The following is a 14,309-nucleotide window of genomic DNA, read 5'->3' as shown; positions in this document are numbered from 1 at the left end:
TTAACAGAAAGGAAAATAAAAGTTGATTATTAACATATGTCTGTGTGGCCTGAGAGCTAAATGTCATTTGAGAACTGGAAGTACCATTGTTAGAAACTAATGAAATGTGTAAATGAAGCACAGATCAGCAATGTCTCTTAATCTAGGAGCATTTCAGAGCATATTAAGCAGTTCATTCTGCATGAAAGAGTATCAGGTAAACCATGACTTAGATTATGTTAGAACTCTGACATTTGGGAATTCATACTCCTATAGTTCCTGAGAACACTGAGCAGGGGACAGGGGAATTTCAAGAGCATATTTTTAGGCCATGGATGGACCAGAGTCATTCTCTGCTGTTCATGATTTAGCAGAAATGGCTGTCTTTAATAATTTAGATAATTGTTGAACTGTATTTACTGTTTTTTTTTAAAAAAATTATACAACCTTGCCCAAGGCTGGTCTAGGTATCTGCCTGTGTGTGGGTACTTGGGGTTAGGGACAGGGGTGATAGATTAAAATCTGCTAAAAGGCCACCTGCAGTGGTTCACACCTGTAATTCTAGCACTTTGTAAGGCCAAGGTAGGAGGATCACTTGAGGTCAGGAGTTCTAGACCGGCCTGGCCAACATGGTGAAACCCCATCACTGCCAAAAATACAATAGCCAAGAGTGGTGGCCCGTGCCTGTAGTTCCAGCTACCCGGGAGGCTGAGGCATGAGAATCACTTGAACCCAGGAGGCAGAAGTTACAATGAGCTGAGATCATGCCACTGCATTCCAGCTTGGGTGACAGAGTGATACTCTGTCTCAGAAAAAAAATAAAAATAAAATCTGGTAAAAATGAAGTCAAATTCAAAAATTAATATTTAGCTTCTGTCATTTTTTGGCTCAAGAAGACAGTTTCCAAATTCCTTTTTCTCCTGTTTTCAATTATCAATTGCTGTGTTTGGAGGATCTAGTTCACAATTCTCCCGTACCAAGGAACTACTATGGCCTGCCATTAGGGTTTATGTGTAATCAGAAAGAAGGAACATGGAATTGGCGGTGGTGGGGGGGGTTCTTTTCTGGCTTCAGGGATTGTGAGAAGAAGAGTGGGAGAGAGGGCAGTGAAGTGGTGGCGAAGGCGTCTGGCGATTTCCCTTTTTTGGAGCTTAGACTTGGAGAGCAGAGGGTGGGTTACATAAGCAAGGGTTATACAAAGGCAACCAGGCCATAGTAAAAACACAAAAAGCAAACAGCCTAGGTGGTCAGGCTTTCTTCAAGCCTTCCTTATGGGGAAAGGGCTTGCTGTGGGGCACACCGAGGCAGTATTAGGTGACACCCGCAGAGGCCAGTGGAGACAGAGGGCCAGCAGGGGACGGGGTGCAGGGAGGTCTGCAGCTCCAGGGAGCAGAGATGAGAGGCAGGGCCTGCAGGAGGCGCAGCAGCAGCCAGGGGCTCCCCCTACCCCAGCCCCCAGGACAGCCTGGAGGCCCCATCTCTACCGTCTCCAGGCTAGAGGCTAAGATTCCACCCGCTCTAGTGCGTCGCAAGGTCATCTCGGGTGGAAGAGGAGAGAGACCGAGCAGCACCGAATTGGACCATCACTTTGTTTTCCTGCTCAAGAGCAGGTAGAGTTTGGGAGGAAGCCCTTGTGGGCTGCAGGCTCAGTCAAGACCCATTTCCTCCGCACAGGCGTGCTGGGCGGCTTCGCTCCGTGGCCACGCGCCCCGGGCACTCACGTTCCGCGCAGCGTCGCGGTCGGCTCCGCGCAGCAGCATCACCCGCACCACCTCGCTGTGGCCCATCTGGGACGCGATCCACAGGGGCGCTGTCCCGTCCTGCGGGGAGAGGAGGCGGCGGCCACCATGACTGGGGCGCCCGGGCCCACCCACTCACAGAATGTCTTTAACACCAGGGCTCTGAAAGCGAAAACCCCAGGAAGGCACTCCATGAGTGCAGATCACACTCAGCTGATCCACACTGTCCAGGAGGCAGTGAGAAAAGAGGCGGGTGTGTGTAATCCAAGGACACAGACGGTACATGGCTGAGTCTGGGCTACTTGTGTAATTGCCAATATTCAATTTTTGGCTAATAAAACCATCCATTTCGTGGCTGGATCTTTTGCCAAAAAGCGTGATACAGTCTTCATGGAAGGCTGTGTGGGAACCTTGCTTTGAAGGCTTGGGGAAGCAGCTGAGCTGTATATTTACAGCACAGCAGAAACAAATTCCACAAACCCAGAGAGAAGTCGGCCTCTTTCCCCCCAGACTGTCCATTTCTTTGCTTTCCCAGTGGGTCGCTCCTTAATGTTCACACCATACACCCCTCATTCCCATAGGCAAGCAGGCAGTTTCCTTTGAGGTGGGGTCTGAGAGTCAGAGAACTCAAGTCATTTCTCCTATTCTTCTAGTCTGGTGTCCAGAACCCTCCACAGCCACCTCATCTCTTAGGGAGCTTAACTTTATGTGGAATATGTTGTTGCGTCTTCCAGGAAGTGATGCACCTGAACCAGTTATGGCAGGAGAGCATTTTGGGGGCTATTTCCTCTGTGTATATTTGGGAATATTTCTCCAGCATCTCTTTCTCTGTGCACACTAGGCCATGAGGCGAGAAATATTGCTCCAGAGGGGAAAAAAAAGTAAAAACATGCAAGGGATGGGGAAGGATTTGACAGTAGGGTGGCTCCTGCCAGATGGGATGGAAACTGGGAAAGCCTTCCAATGTATGAAGGAGCTAGAGAGGGAGAGGGAAGGCGGAGGCCAGATGAGAGTGTCCACGTTTTTTTCTCCCTCTGGACTGAATCTCAGGTGTGTTGTGGGGGATAGGTAACCTAGGGATGGTAGAAACATCAGATCAGTTATAGGGAATTCCAGATGGAAAAGGGTTTTCTCTTCTTGTGAGAAACCAGGAAAGTTACAAGTCCTTTAGAGAAGTTCTGCTCTCTGTTGGTGCCTGGGAGGTAGAAGAGAAATGGCCAGGGGGTTTCAGAGTCAGTGGACTGCAGTCCCCACAGCCCACATCCGCCTAGCCCCTAGGCATCCAGAGTCCCATCTGTCTGTGAGAAGTCAGAAGCATTAGAGAAACAGTGGGCTGGAGTGAGCCTGGGGTTGAGAACACAAGGCCACAACGTCCTGACTTCCTGAGTAGAGATGATGGCCAGGCTAGCAGACAATGGTGAGACCAGCTGCATCCCTGGGGTGTACCAGTGCAGGACACCTGCGGACCAGAGAGGCCCACACCAGGGCCACACATGAGTTTCCCCACCCCCATCTCAATGCCAGGATGATAGTCTGATCCCGAAAACTTAGGTCCCTTTAGAGAGAAGGGCAGGAGGGAGCAGGATCCAGAATTGGCTAAAGGTAACCTCTGAGGTAATCATGATAATATGCCCCAAGAGCCTGTTTTAGCCAGATAAGACTGAATTACCCATTGGGGGAGGAAGGGCTGAAGAGCAAAATGATTCAGTTATAGAATATAAAGTTACATTTTCTGCTGCTGTGTGTAATTTCAACCTTAGCCTACTAGCAGAATCAGGCACAAGATTGTTGCCCATTGCTGTCCCAGGAAAGGCAGAGGGGATGAAGACATCTGAGTTGGGTGGGGGAAGCTGGTGACTTGGGAGCCCAGGAGGATCTGGGGGTGCTGAAGGGCAGTCAGAGGATGTTGGCACCTATCTTGGGAGAGACAGTGGAAGAGGTGCTGAAACAAAGGATTGAGAGAGGCGGAAGACACTTTAACCTACTTCATAGTTTTTTCAGGAGCCTCTTGGTGGGAATATTCTTGAATCGAAATATTATCATGAGCAATTTGCACTTTAGTTTAAAAGCACTTCCATATTCTTTATTCAATTCTCCCAGTTCAGGATTTAATCAATCATTCATGCAAGGAATAATGATAATTATTATTTGAGACAGGACTCTGTTACCTAGACTGCAGTACAGAGGCATGATCAAGGCTCACTGCAGCCTCAACATCCTGGGCTCAAATGGTCCTCCTGCCTCAGCCTTCCTAGTAGCTGAGACTACAGGTGCGCACCACCATGCCCAGTTAATTTTTTTTTTTTTTTTTTTTTTTGTAGAGATGGGGCCTTGCTTTGTTGCCTAGGTTGTTCTTGAACTCCTGGCTTCCAGCGATACTCCCACCTCAGCCTCCCAAAGTGCTGAGATTACAGGTGAGTCTGGCCTAAGCAACCAACAATGATTAAGCATCTTCTATGTCTCAGGCAGAGTACTAAAAATAAGTCCTGTAGAGGAGACATGAAGGTTTCCATAGAACTGCAGTGCTATGATAAAGTATGGACAAAAATGCACAAAATGAAACAGCAGGGAGGGCTGCTGCATGGGGAATGCAGGCTCAGTGTCATGGATAGGCTGCCATCTGAGCTGGGTCTTGAAGAAGGACCAGGATTTTGCTAGGTGAGAGAGAGGGGAAGGGTCGTTTGAGGGAGAAGGAAAAGCAGCTACAGTCACAGTGCCTTGGACAGGCATGGTTCCTTCACACAGGGTGGGAAATCCAGCTGCTGTAGCCAGAGGGGTGTGCGTGGGACCCTGGGAGGCAGAAGGGGAGTGTGGGTCCACGCCGGTGCTAATACTAATGCGCTTCTCAGTGCCCAAGTCTGTTTTGTTCTTTGTCACTCTCTCTCCACCAGAGGGCAGGCAGGGAGAGGCAGCCAGCGAAAAACGGCAGCCCACTGCCTATTCCGTGTGCTTTTCCATGGCTTGGTCATTATTAACAAACTTGTATTAACAACTGATACTAATATGTGGGAAAGTGCTGAGAGGTGCTATATTGTGAGAAATTCTCTCTCTCTCTCTCTCTCTACCTACCTATGATGGAGTCTTGCTCTGTCCCCCAGGCTGGAGTGCAATGGTGCCATCTCAGATCACTGCAACCCCTGCCACCCAGGTTCAAGAGACTCCTGCCTCAGCTTCTTGAGAGGCTGAGACTATAGGCATGCACCACCACACCTCGCTAATTTTTGTATTTTAAGTAGAGATGGGGTGTCGCCATGTTGGCCAGGCTGGTCTCAAACCCCTGACCCCAAGTGATCCACCCACCTCAGCCTCCCAAAGTGCTGGGATTACAGGCATGAGTCACCATGCGTGGCCAAAAAATCATTATTATCAATTTAGAACATCAATGATAACACTCATCAAATATATCATCTTAATTAGAATAGTCATAGGAGGTGAAAAAAGCAATCAGTTCTTCCTGGCTGTGAGACCTACGCCAATCACTCTCAGTCTCAGTGTCCTCTTGTCAAAAATTGTTAGCTCACAAGGTAAGTGAGAAAACATATAGAAAGGTGGTGAGCATAAGCACTGGCTCACAGATGCTTAGGAAATGCTAATTGTATCTGAGTAGTATTTATCATGAGAAACAATAAGCCCCTTAATATGTAATTTTGTTCACAAAATACTTCCATATGCTTTTAAATTTGATTCTTCCATTGACTCTGTGAGACAACTGATTGTGAACAAGTAGGAATGACTGGTAAAATGAGATTTTGGGGCTGCCTGTATATTTCATTACTGGTAATTACAACTCCAAATCTGATTTGGGAACGCAGGGAGTTGCATATGAGTTAGAGCATTATTGTCAAATCAGATTACTTATCAGTTGGTTATTTAGTTTATGAATTAGGAGAGGTTTTCTTCTTTTGTACACCTTAATTTCTGTTTTCTCTTATTTTTTCCTTCTTGTATAATGGTTACAGCCTTCATTTTCATCATGAAAATGATGGGAGCAGTGGCTCACATCTATAATCCCAGCACTTTGGGGGGCCAAGGCAGGAGGATGGCTTGAGCCCAGGACTTCGAGACCAGCTTCAGCAACACAGTGAGGCCCCCATCTCTATAAAAAAAGAAAAATAATTTTATATATTTTTTAAATTAAAGATATAAAAATAATTTTGAAAATGATGAAAAGTCGATTTAGCTCCTTTTTGTAGAGTTTTGGAATTATCGAAATGTGAAAAAACATTTAAAAATATATAAATAACTTTTTGAATTCTTCCGGACCAAAAAATATAGTTTTAAAATATATTAAATCAAATAAATCATTGTGAAGTTATAACCTCTACAGCATTTTTTTTTTTTTTAAAGGTAATGGCTGGGCATGGTGGCTTACACCTGTAATCCCAGCACTTTGGGAGGCCGAGGTGGGTGGATCCCTTGAGTCCTGGAGTTTGAGACCAGCCTGGCCAACACGGCGAAACCCCATCTCTACTAAAAATATAAAAGTTAGCTGGGTGTGGTGGTGCATGGCTGCAGTTTCAGCAACTCAGGAGTCTGAGGTGGGAGAATCGTTTGGGCCTGGGACGGGGAGGTTGCAGCGAGCTGGGATAGCACCTCTGTACTCCAGCCTGGGCAACAGAGTGAGACTCCATCTCAAAAAAAAAAAAAAAAAAGTAATAGAATATTTAGCTTGAAGAAGGATGAGATTCATAGGGTTATGATAGCTGTCCTTTACTATTTGTGTGTATATCAAGTAGAAAAGGATTCAGACTGATTTTTCAGGCCAAGCGAGAGAAAGAAGACAGATGGGTGAAAGCTACATGGAAACTTGGGGCCAATGTAGAAAAGTTTAATGAGGGTTGGCTAAGACCAAAGAAAGTGATCAGATAGGAGTGAGTTCCCCACGCCTAGAGGTGTTCAACAGTAGCTGATTATCATAGAAAGGATTAGAGTACCAATGGATGGCTAAATAGAGTGACTTTTGTAGTTTTCTCCAACTCTGTTATTCCCTCATTTGATTTGAGATCATTTTTACAGCCAGATCACAGCATGAGATGGAGTGTATAACAAGACCTGTATTAAAGACTAACCTTGTATGGTCTTATTTAGGCTCCTGAGAGTATTTGGAAAAAAGAACTAAAACCATCCTCTTCTGTGGGAATGAGTATCTAAAGCAGCACTAGCTCTTTGCTTTCACAATTTCCAGTCATCACAGTTGGGTTACTTCCACCTACAGGGTTAGGCTGTAGCTGATTATCCCCAGTCAGAGGTCTTGGGGACCAATTCTATTCTTGAACTTGGGAGTCCAAGAGCTGTGAGGAACCTTGCCCATAGCAGAGAGAGTTCAATATTGAGATAACTTTCTTACCCACCCTACCCTGACCTGGAGCCTGTTTCTCGTGATTGTGTCCCTTGCACTGTGTGCCTGGCCCAGCAAATGGGTCTGTAAGAGATGTCACCCAGTGCTGCACTGCCCATGGTCTGACTCCATCCTCCCAGTCAAGGGTGATGGAACTGAGGATGGGCAGGCCAGCCAGTCACTGTGGCCTGGTGCACAAAGATGAGCAGTGACATGGCTATCCCCAGAGTTTGGCAGTCTGATCCATAAACCTGGGGACCACATACTAGATAAGTAAGCAGATGAAATTGGTAAAAAAAGAAAGGAGTGGGGAGAGAAAGAGATAGGAAGGGACTTTGAGACAACAGAGAACACATGCTCACTAGACAAAGTGCAGCTTTGATTTCTGATGGGTTTTCTGTTCCAATGAGGTCGGGTTGGAACAGAAATGATAATAATAGCAATACCTAACACTGCACTTGCTGTGTATCAGCTACTGCATTAAGAGTTTTGCAGGGATTATTTTATTTAATTCTCGCAATACTGAGATTCAGGGAGAGTAGGCAACTTGCTCAAGGTCACACAGTTAATAAGCAAAATGGGGTCTGTGTTTCAGTTTCTTAAGATATCCATATCCCCGTAATTTCCAAGCTGCTCTCCACCCAAAAATCTGGGTCTGCTCCCTAGCTGCCTCTTACAGTCTTCCTGGGGACTGGTGTCCTGCTCATGAGTCTGAGCCCTACATCTGCAGCCTCTTCTAATTCTCAGGCACTGATCCCTAAATGCTGCAGGCTTCCAGACCTCCCTGGTGCTCTGCACCAGCCATGGGGATCTTCTGGCAGTTGACACACTTTTTCTGAGTGTGTACCATGTGCAAAGGGAACAAGACAGAGTCCCTGCCCTTGACAAGCAGCACGGCTTTCCTATCGCTGTTGGCTCCCATTTCCAAGCCATCAGGATTCTATGCCAATCTTTTGGCTCCTCCCACTGCTATTGCTGGGTTCACCCCTCCAAGCTTCCGACCTGGGAGAACATTTATTTTCTGAGCCCAGCTACTCTGTGTACAAGTCTAACTCAAGGCTTCTGTTAGGAGAAGGCACTTTATGAGATGGCTTTTCCTCTAGGCTTCAAAGAAATACTGTTTAGCACATGAAAAAGACTAGATAGAGATGAGTTATGACTGGCCAACCTGAGCTCTGGGTAAACAGGGTCAGACCTCTGCCATTCTATAAAAGTATTGTTTTAATAAGGTGGGCGAGTTGAGCTGGGAAAATATATGGCAAGGTATTTGGTTAATAGAAAAATAGAAATAGCCACCTCAGCTAGTGATTAAAAAGGGTTGACTCATATCAACTCAACTTGGTGAAGACATATGGAAAGAAATGAAAATGAATTTTTACACTGATTATAGATTTCAGTGATCTCTGTGACTCTTGACCTCTTGGCTGAGGACAATATGGAAGGAAAACATTTTTCAAGTTTCAAATTAAGAACTAAGTCTTCCCATTGTCTGGCTATGACTAGCTTTGGGATTATGATTCCTCATCATGAAGTACTAAAAAGGTCTTCATTTAGTTCTCAGTGATAGAGTTACAAAGAAAAGTCATTCCTTCTACAGTTCAGATTCCCTGAAGCTCGTCTCAAATGTCAGCTGAGTAATTTCAATGTAACTTTGTCAACATCCTGTTGCAGGATACCGTAATAAAATGATAGGGCTTCATAGAATGGCAGTGCAGCAATTATAAATCATATTTATCCAAAAGTATTAAGAAATTACAGCAGACAGGTTTCCTTGTCCTCATTTAGTAAATTCAAGAATTTTCCATTAATGACTCAATGTGTCTGCTGAGATTTCAGAATAAAACATTGGTTTCCCAATGCTCTACCTATAGAATATTCTACCATGTGCAGGCCATTTTAATAGAAACTTTTAATTAGACTTGTTTTTTAAACCTCCTTATAACTTGTGACAAAGTCAGCCAGGACTGGTATCATTTTTGTCTTACTATGGCACTGTTTTCTTGAAACACAATAAATATGCAGAGTTTACACTTTCAGAGAAGACGGAACTTGAGCTAGTCTGACCTGGATAGATAACAACCTCTAATTATAAGCTCACAGTAGGTAATAAAAATTATTATTATTTGAGGACACAATGGGGTGAGTGTACTCTATAAAAAGGAAAAATTCCATTGCTTTTTTCCCCCAAAGCAATTCTTATTTTATAAGACACCCTTTTCCTGAATAACAATCTTTCAGGGCTGAACTCAAAATAATTCAAAACAATTGCTTTAGATGCAGCCTTTAGAAGGTGTAGCACTTACTTGCTCCTTGACCAGAGGGTGGATCCCTGCACTCAAAGACTAAGTCATCCACTTTGACCAGGTTATCCTAACTCTTGAGGAAGGAAAACAGCAGTGCTGTGTTGTGGCTACTGCTGCAGTGTTGGTTTACTCTTTAACTTCTTGGCTTCAGCATCAGTGCGTGACTCATTTTAGGTTTAAATGGGCACGACTCATGCAACATTTGAAATATAATCTCTGACACCTTACACTAAAATTGACTCCAGATGGATTAAAGACTTAAACATAAGACCTAACACCATAAAAACACTAGAAGGAAACCTAGGCAAAACCATTCAGGACATAGGCGTAGGCAAGGACTTCATGACCAAAACACCAAAAGCATTGGCAACAAAAGCCAAAATAGACAAATGGGACCTAATCAAACTCCACAGCTTCTGCACGGCAAAAGAAACAGTCAATAGAGTGAATCGGCAACCAACACAATGGGAAAAAATTTTTGCAGCCTACCCATCTGACAAAGGGCTGATATCCAGAATTTACAACGAGCTAAAAAAGATTTACAAGAAAAAAACAAACAAGCCCATTCAAAAATGGGCGAAGGATATGAACAGATACTTTACAAAAGAAGACATACAAGAGGCCAACAAACATATGAAAAAATGCTCATCATCACTGGTCATTAGAGAAATGCAAATCAAAACTACATTGAGATACCATCTCACGCCAGTTAGAATGGCGATCATTAAAAAATCTGGAGAAAATAGATGCTGGAGAGGATGTGGAGAAATAGGAACACTTTTACACTGTTGGTGGGAGTGTAAATTAGTTCAACCACTGTGGAAAACAGTGTGGCGATTCCTCAAGGACCTAGAAATAGAAATTCCATTTGACCCAGCAATCCCATTACTGGGCATATATCCAAAGGATTATAAATCGTTCTACTATAAGGACACATGCACACGAATGTTCATTGCAGCACAGTTTACAATAGCAAAGACCTGGAACCAACCCAAATGCCCATCGATGATAGACTGGACAGGAAAAATGTGGCACATATACACCATAGAATATTATGCAGCCATTAAAAATGAGGAGTTCGCGTCCTTTGTAGGGACATGGATGAACCTGGAAACCATCATTCTCAGCAAACTGACACAAGAACACAAAACCAAACACCACATGTTCTCACTCATAGGAGGGTGTTGAACAAGGAGAACACATGGACACAGGGAGGGGAGCACTATACACGGGGGTCTGTTGCGGAGGAGTGGGGGGGACAGCGGCGGGGGAGTTGGGGAGGGATAGCATGGGGAGAAATGCCAGATATGGGTGAGGGGGAGGGAGGCAGCAAATCACACTGCCATGAATGCACCTACGCAACAACTTTGCATGTTTTTCACATGTACCCCAAAACCTAAAATGCAATAAAAAAAAAAAAGAATATCATGATCAATTTAGGATGTCTTCCAAGGAGGCAGAAGGATACAATGATGGAAAAAGTGCCAGGGATCTACCACCTCCTAGTGAGAGAAGACTCTATTGGGTCTGCCTGACAGTATTCCCTTTTCTGATACCAAGGCCCTGATTTTACCTTGGAAAAGCACCGCTCTGCACTATTCCCACCATCTCACCCTCTCCTACTCCAAAGACAAAACACCCTAGGACTGAAATCAGCATAATCCACCCACTGGCCATAGTGAATTTTCAAAGATAGGTGTGTGAGGTAAGTTAGTCTGCTGAAAGTAAATCATTTCAGTGAACTTTTAGAAGAACTATTAGCTATGATTTTTTAGGCATGAGAATGTAAGCCTAAATGTGCTATAATCATAACCTGAGGAGAATATACTTCAGTATGAATTCTGTATAGAGGAAAGAAGAATTGAAAGATTGCAACAACCATACCTGAAGCCAGTCCCTTGGATTTTTGAGTTGCATGAATAAATAAATCATTTATCTTTGAATTAAAAAAAAAAAAAAAAAAAAAAGAAATATAATCTCGTATACCAGCTTCGTTTTTTACAAACAGTACTTTAGGCATATAAATGATAAACTTCAAAGTGCCAGAAATTATTTTGGAAGGATGTACTAATAGAGAGACTTGACAATCTTGATAACCTCTCATTCTAAATTCATAGTGGTATCTTCAATAATGGCTCCCAAATCAAACTTATGCAATCTGAAAATAACCAATTCCTCTTACTAATTTTGGGAAAATGAAGCCTCTGATTCAGAATCAATTAACAATAACAAAATAAAAAGGACCAATATGAAAATATTAAACTCCAATCTGCAAAAGTCAACTCTGGCAGATACAGAAGTGTAACTTTTTTGAAACTGCTTCCTTCCCCAGGAGTATTCCTGGAGCCACCTAAGAATAACTTTACAATTCTAAAAATATAATCTTAAATTGCTAGCACTGTCTGACACATGATAAGTACTCAATAAATATTGATTGAATATTGTAAAACAATTATTTAAAATGTGGGCATTTGAAGAGATCATCAGGCTCATCCTGCCCAGCCTCCTAATTTTCTTTATTTCTTTTTTTTTTTTTGAAACTGAGTCTCACTCTTATCACCCAGGCTGTAGTGTGTAGTGCAGCAGTGCAATCTTGGCTCATTGCAAACTCTGCCTCCCGGGTTCACGTGATTCTCCTGCCTCAGCCTCCCAAGTAGCTGGGACCTGCCACCACGCCTGGCTAATTTTTGTATTTTTTAGTAGAGAAAGGGTTTCATCATGTTGCCCAGGCTGGTCTCAAACTCCTGACCTCAAGTGATCCACCTGCCTCAGCCTCCTGAAGTGCTGGGATTACAGGTGTGAGCCACCGTGCCCAGCCCAGCCTCCTAATTTTCAGTGATGAAAATCTGGACCAGAGAGGTTGATTTACTTGTTCAAAACCACACAGCCTAAATTATTGGCAGGATGGATCGAGAACTCGGAATTCCTGACCTCAAAACCACTTTGCCTTCCTAACCTCAAACTATTTTGCCCAAAGGCTCTTTCTTTTTCTCAGGTTCCTTATGTGCTTGGGCTTCTAAAGACCAAAGAAGTCATATCCAAGAGCTCAGACCAACCTTTAAGTTCTTATAGCTATTCATTATGTGAACACAGAGAGGCACTCCTGTATCAGGTCAGATTACAGTGGAGATGTGCCTGGGTAAGAAATCAGCTTGTCTTTTCCCTAGGAAACTACTTTTATAGTAATGTTTCCTTAATTTGAAATGTTTTGTTAAAAATAAATTAATCTGGGGCCAGGCATGGTGGCTCACACCTGTAACCCCAGTACTTTGGGAGGCCAAGGTGTGCAGATCACTTGAGGCCAGGAGTTCGGCACCAGCCTGAGAAACATGGCTGTCTATCAAAATGTATCTCTACTAAAAATATGAAAATTAGCTGGATGTAGTGGCACACACCTGTAGTCCTAGCTATTTGGGAGGCAGAGGCATGAGAATTGCTTGAACCCAGGAGGCAAAGGTTGCAATGGGTCAAGATCACGTCACTGGATGACAGAGCAATACTCTGTCTCAAAAAAAAAAAAGTTAATCTGGGCAAAAATAGTACCTACACAAGAGAAGCTAATCATAATACCGTACATTTTGATGGTTCTTCACTGTTTATAAAGTGCTGTCTGTATAATCTTGCATTTCTGTTCTTTTTTCTTTGTTTAAATTATTACTCTTTTTTTGAGATAGAGTCTTGTTCTGTTGCCAAGACTGGAGTGCACTGGTGCAATCTTGGTTCATTGCACCCTCTGCCTCCCAGGTTCAAGTGATTCTCCTGCCTCAGCCTCTCAAGTAGCTGGGATCATAGGCACACACCACCATGCTTGGTTAATTTTTGTATTTTAGTAGAGATGGGGTTTCATCATGTTGGCCAGGCTGGTCTTGAACTCCTGGCCTCAAGTGATCCTCCTGTCTTGGCCTCCCAGAGTGCTGGGATTACAGGTGTGAGCCACTGCACCCAGCCTACATTTCTGTTCTTTTAATATCAGTTAACTGACTTGCTAGATGTTAGCTTGCTGTTGGTAAATGAAGTTTCAACAGTGTAATAATTGTGAGAGATGAAAGTGCAGAACCTCCTAATGATTCCAATGGAATGGAGTCTTCTTTGGCTTGGTGGAAGAAGTGGTAGGCACATAATAAGGCAGCATTATTGGCAGGGGCTGGACTACTGACCCACATCTGTTTACCTATGCCCCATGCCAGCCTGCACTCATTAGATCAGTGCAGCCACAATTTTATTTGCACAGGAGGTGGCAGAGTGTATACTTGACCTCAGACATCAAACACTTAAGTTTTAAAAGTACTGAATTATGATGTCAGCTTGGTTTCATAGGCTTTCAGGTGAGCTCAGAGCATAGAACAGGAGATACCCTAATCAAAGATTAACTTTTCATCACAGAAGCAGAAGGGTTTAAAGAATGCCCTGAGCTGACTGGTTATCTTAGGTATGTGATGCCAGGGGACACCCAGCCCTCCTTGCCCCATGCTCTATGTGCTCAGGCAAATGTCAACAGTGGACATTACCTGCCTTGGCTGGTTGACTTTTGCTCCTGAAGCCAGCAGTAATCGAATAACATCCAAGTAACCACCTTGGGCAGCTAGGAAGAGGGCAGTGGCTCCATCCTGAGAGAGAACAAATTAAAAGCATGAAAAACATTATCTTTCACATTTATTTTAAAAGAAATTAGGCCAGGCGCAGTGGCTCATGTCTGTAATCCTAGCACTCTGGGAGGCCGAGGCAGGTGGATCCAGGAGTTGGAGACCAGCCTGGCCAGCATGGTGAAACCCCGTCTCTACTGAAAAAAAAAAAAAAAAAATTAGCCGGGCATGGTGGCAGGTGCCTATAATCCCAGCTACTCCAGAGGCCAAGGCAGGAGAATCACTTGAACCCAGAGGCAGAGGTTGCAGTGAGCTGAGATTGTGCCACTTCACTCCAGCCTGAGCGAAACAGCAAAACTCCATCTCA

General features: G+C 43.9%; 1 protein-coding gene across 3 annotated transcripts in view; it reads right to left on the bottom strand.

Moving 5' to 3' along the window:
• The window catches only part of ANKRD29 (ankyrin repeat domain 29), a 58,612-nt gene that overhangs the window by 15,458 nt on the left and 28,845 nt on the right, over positions 1 to 14,309 (bottom strand). For 2 of the 3 annotated variants that reach the window (XM_064379333.1, XM_064379335.1), the window contains exons 6-7: positions 13,868 to 13,966; positions 1,701 to 1,799 (exon numbers count right to left, since the gene is read on the bottom strand). In XM_064379333.1, the coding sequence (XP_064235403.1) occupies positions 1,701 to 1,799; positions 13,868 to 13,966 (198 nt within the window). The remainder of the gene's footprint in view (positions 1 to 1,700; positions 1,800 to 13,867; positions 13,967 to 14,309) is intronic. The other variant, XM_064379334.1, reaches the window with a different exon arrangement.

The sequence above is a fragment of the Aotus nancymaae genome, unplaced genomic scaffold (genome assembly GCF_030222135.1).
Source record: "Aotus nancymaae isolate 86718 unplaced genomic scaffold, 86718_ANA_hifiasm-v0.15.2.pri h1tg000020l, whole genome shotgun sequence".
Lineage (NCBI taxonomy): Eukaryota > Metazoa > Chordata > Mammalia > Primates > Aotidae > Aotus > Aotus nancymaae.
Note: the sequence above shows the minus strand (reverse complement) of the source record. Positions and strands in the feature narration are given on the sequence as shown.